The 3,547-nt window shown below is 52.9% G+C and overlaps 1 protein-coding gene across 1 annotated transcript; it reads left to right on the top strand.

Moving 5' to 3' along the window:
• The first annotated feature begins 1,296 nt into the window (after positions 1–1,296).
• LOC116501343 (olfactory receptor 14A16-like) lies at positions 1,297–2,247 on the top strand. Its single transcript, XM_032206859.1, has one exon. It carries the CDS (start codon positions 1,297–1,299, stop codon positions 2,245–2,247), a length of 951 nt encoding a protein of 316 aa, XP_032062750.1.
• Positions 2,248–3,547: the final 1,300 nt, after the last annotated feature.

Genomic DNA, 3,547 nt, shown 5'->3' with positions numbered 1-3,547 from the left:
GAGACAGCTGTGCCCAGGAGCAGCTCCTCTGCACTGCGCAGCAGGAAAGAGACACAGAAGCACAGACATAGAGAGAAGAAAATGAGAGAGGGGCTGAAGGCAGTTGGCAGTGGGAGGATGCTGAGAGCTGCCTGCAGGAGAAACCTGCACAGCCCTTGACAAGGTAAGGGTCTGGCTGCAGGGCCATGCAACTTCAGGTCCTGGAAGGGTCTCCTCCTGCTGGGTCTTGTTTCTGGGAGGGCAGTGGGCAATGCAGTAGGCTTTGAGAGTCCTGCTGGGTTTCAGTGCAAGGTGAGGAAGTCTGGCAGAAGCTCCTTGGAGTGCCCTAAGGCAGGTGCCCCCGGTCAGCCCAGAACACCCTGCCCTGGCTGGCCATGCCAGGCTCTCTGTCAGCTGCCCTGTAACTCCTGCAGCCATGGAGGTGCCCCTTGGCAGGGCCCTGTTGGTGGCAGGGTGCTGCAGGGCAGCGCTGAGCACAGCCGCGTGGGATGGGGTCTGTGAGCATGGGCAGGGGGAAAGAAGAGGAGGGCGCAGAGCAGCAGCTCCCGGCAGGGACAGCTGCAGGCAGCAGAGAGAGGGGCAGGCGGCCAGAAGGAGTTGTTGGCAGAAACGCCGTGGCAGGGGGGATTCGGGCACCTCGTGGCCATGCCCTGCAGTGCAGACACCTTCCCCTGGAGCAGCCCCTCCCTGGCCTCCTCTCCCACTGCAGCCCATGGGCTTTGGGGAAGGCAGAGGTAGAAAAGAACATAGAGCTCAGACAGGGATGCTCCCAAGCTCTGTCTGTGTGAGAACTTCACCTCAGGTGAGGTTTCTGTCCAGCTGCACTTGGACTGGGGCTTCTCTGCTCTCAGTTGTCTCCAGTTGCTTCTCAGGGAAACTCATGAGCTGGATGGTCCTGCGGCTCAAAGACAGGAAATACAGGGTAGATTAGAACACGACTTGTGGGCAGTGGCCTGTGTAACTCTGCATTCAGATGAGTTGTTTGAAATAACACTGAAAAGATCATTAATCTGACCAGAGAACTGAACTTGAGCTTCCCCCATGTTCCTGATTCCTTCCTGCTGTATAGCAGAGAGGACTCCTCTGCAGCCTACAGCAGCCCCTGCTCCCAGTGCCACTCTCAGCCAGCACCAGCTGCAGCTCAAGCAGGAGAGATGCCAAATGATTTTCGTGCAAAGAGAGATGCTCAGGTTACGGGGTGCTTTAAGAGACACAGTAGGTTTTCCTCAGAGAACTCTGTTTTAACATTCTTCTGCATTTTACTCTTTACCTGGTAAGCATGTGTATGGACAGCAAATGTCTAACGTCAGCTCTGTGAGTGAGTTCCTGCTGCTGGCATTCACAGACACGCGTGAGCTGCAGCTCCTGCACTTCGCGCTCTTCCTGGGCATCTACCTGGCTGCCCTCCTGGGCAACGGCCTCATCCTCAGCGCTGTAGCCTGCGACCACCACCTCCACACCCCCATGTACTTCTTCCTCCTCAACCTCGCCCTCCTCGATGTAGGATCCATCTCCACCACTCTGCCCAAAGCCATGGCCAATGCCCTCTGGGACACCAGGGCCATCTCCTATCAAGGCTGTGCTGCACAGGTCTTTTTCTTTCTCTTCTGCATATCAGCAGAGTATTATAACCTTACTATCATGGCCTATGACCGCTACGTTGCCATCTGCAAGCCCCTGCACTACGGGAGCCTCCTGGGCAGCAGAGCTTGTGCCCAGATGGCAGCAGCTGCCTGGGGCAGTGGCTTTCTCATTGCAGTCCTGCACACAGCCACTACATTTTCCCTGCCCCTCTGTCAAGGCAATGAGCTTAATCAGTTCTTCTGTGAACTTCCTCAAATCCTCCAGCTGTCCTGTTCAAAGTTGTTCCTCAGGGAGTTTGGGCTTATTTTACTTAGTGTCTGTCTAGCATTCGGTTGTTTTGTTTTCATTGTGCTATCCTATGTGCAGATTTTTAGGGTGGTGCTGAGGATGCCCTCTTCTCAGGGCCAGCACAAAGCCTTTTCCACGTGTCTCCCTCACCTGGCTGTGGTCTCGCTGTTTATCAGCACTGCCATGTTTGCCTACCTGAAGCCCCCCTCCATCTCCTCCCAATCCCTGGACCTCGTGGTTGCAGTTCTATACTCTGTGGTTCCTGCAGCCATGAACCCCCTCATCTATAGCATGAGGAACCAGGAGCTCAAGAATGCCTTGCAGAAACTCTTTGGATACATAGTTCTTCATCTTAATAATGGACTAATGTCCTAACCGGACTCAAAGTTTTTCTGACAATATGTTAGAACAGTCTTTTCTTATTATTTTCTTTTATACCATTTTCTGAAACTTGTTTTTATCATATATTAATGATATTCTAAGTTTCCTATCTGTTAATTATTTCTTTTTATTTTTGTCCAAAAGCTTTGCCATGTAACTATAGAACTTGTCTTTCTGTGTAGATAAAGAAAATAAAGAATCCAGGATAAATTAACTACTTTCAGCTGCTGTCTCTTCACAACTCTGGAGCTGGGGGAGCAGTGCCAGCACGCAGGAGGGGCTCAGGACCAAAAGCCCAGCTGCCACATGCAGGAGCAGCCCCGGTGTCCCTCGGGGCTGCCCCTCACTGCCCGCTGGGCTCTGCCTCTCTGCTGCCCTCGGGTCGGGGCTGCTGCTTCCCTGGCCATGGCCATGGCCAGCAGCAGGATCAGAGTCCCAAAGTGACCAGTGAAAGACCAAGGGCTGGTCTGGGAGCTCCCTTCCTGGTTCCACATTGCCCAGCAAACAGTAACTGGCCTTTGACTGTCCTGGGACTGTCCCACTGGTGCTGGGTCTGATGGCAAATGGCATCCTGGAGAGGAATGTGGAGCTGCTCTGTGGCTGGGCCAGGCCTCTTGTGCTGGCCTGGGGAGCGGGGCTGGCCCTGTGGGGCACAGGCACTCTGTGCTGGGGATCTCCCAGGAATTAGATGAGGTCCTGAAGCTTCATGGACCTCCATCTCCTGTGCAGTGACTGGTGGAAACCAAAGCAATCCAAGCCTTATGGAGTCCTGATGTTGTGCCAGTATTGCTCAGCAATGGACAAAACACTGGTGTGATACCAATGCTGTACATGTATGACCAATGCTCGAAATGACCATTTCAGATGGATGACCATTTCTCAAGAGCCCCCGACTTGTCTTTGATGGGGTTTGTTGTGCTGGGCTGGGCTGCTGTTACAGGGACAGAGACTACTACTGGCAGTAGAGGTGCCCTGGCAAGTCCACCTGGCTCAATCTGTAGTCCCAAGGGGCTCTGATCTCCTGCAGGTCCTCTCTGACAGCGGCCAGTCCAGGGAAGTTCCTCAGACGCAGCCGAGTATCTAGAGGTGGAACTGGTTGCTTATGATCAGACAGCAAAGCTTTGCCCCAAATCCTGTGCATTCCTTCAGTATTTAAGAAATAGAGCACCTAATTGTCATCACTTGAAGGGATTTGGGTGAATCCTTTCCACAAAGTGTCCCACATTAAGTTGAATTTCTGTTGTCACAAAATGAGAATTTCCAGGATGTATATTCACTGCAGAAAAAGAAATAC

The sequence above is a fragment of the Aythya fuligula genome, chromosome W, assembly GCF_009819795.1.
Source record: "Aythya fuligula isolate bAytFul2 chromosome W, bAytFul2.pri, whole genome shotgun sequence".
Taxonomy (NCBI): Eukaryota; Metazoa; Chordata; class Aves; order Anseriformes; family Anatidae; genus Aythya; species Aythya fuligula.
The sequence above is the reverse complement of the archived record's forward strand: the minus strand, read 5'-3'. Positions and strand labels throughout refer to the sequence as shown.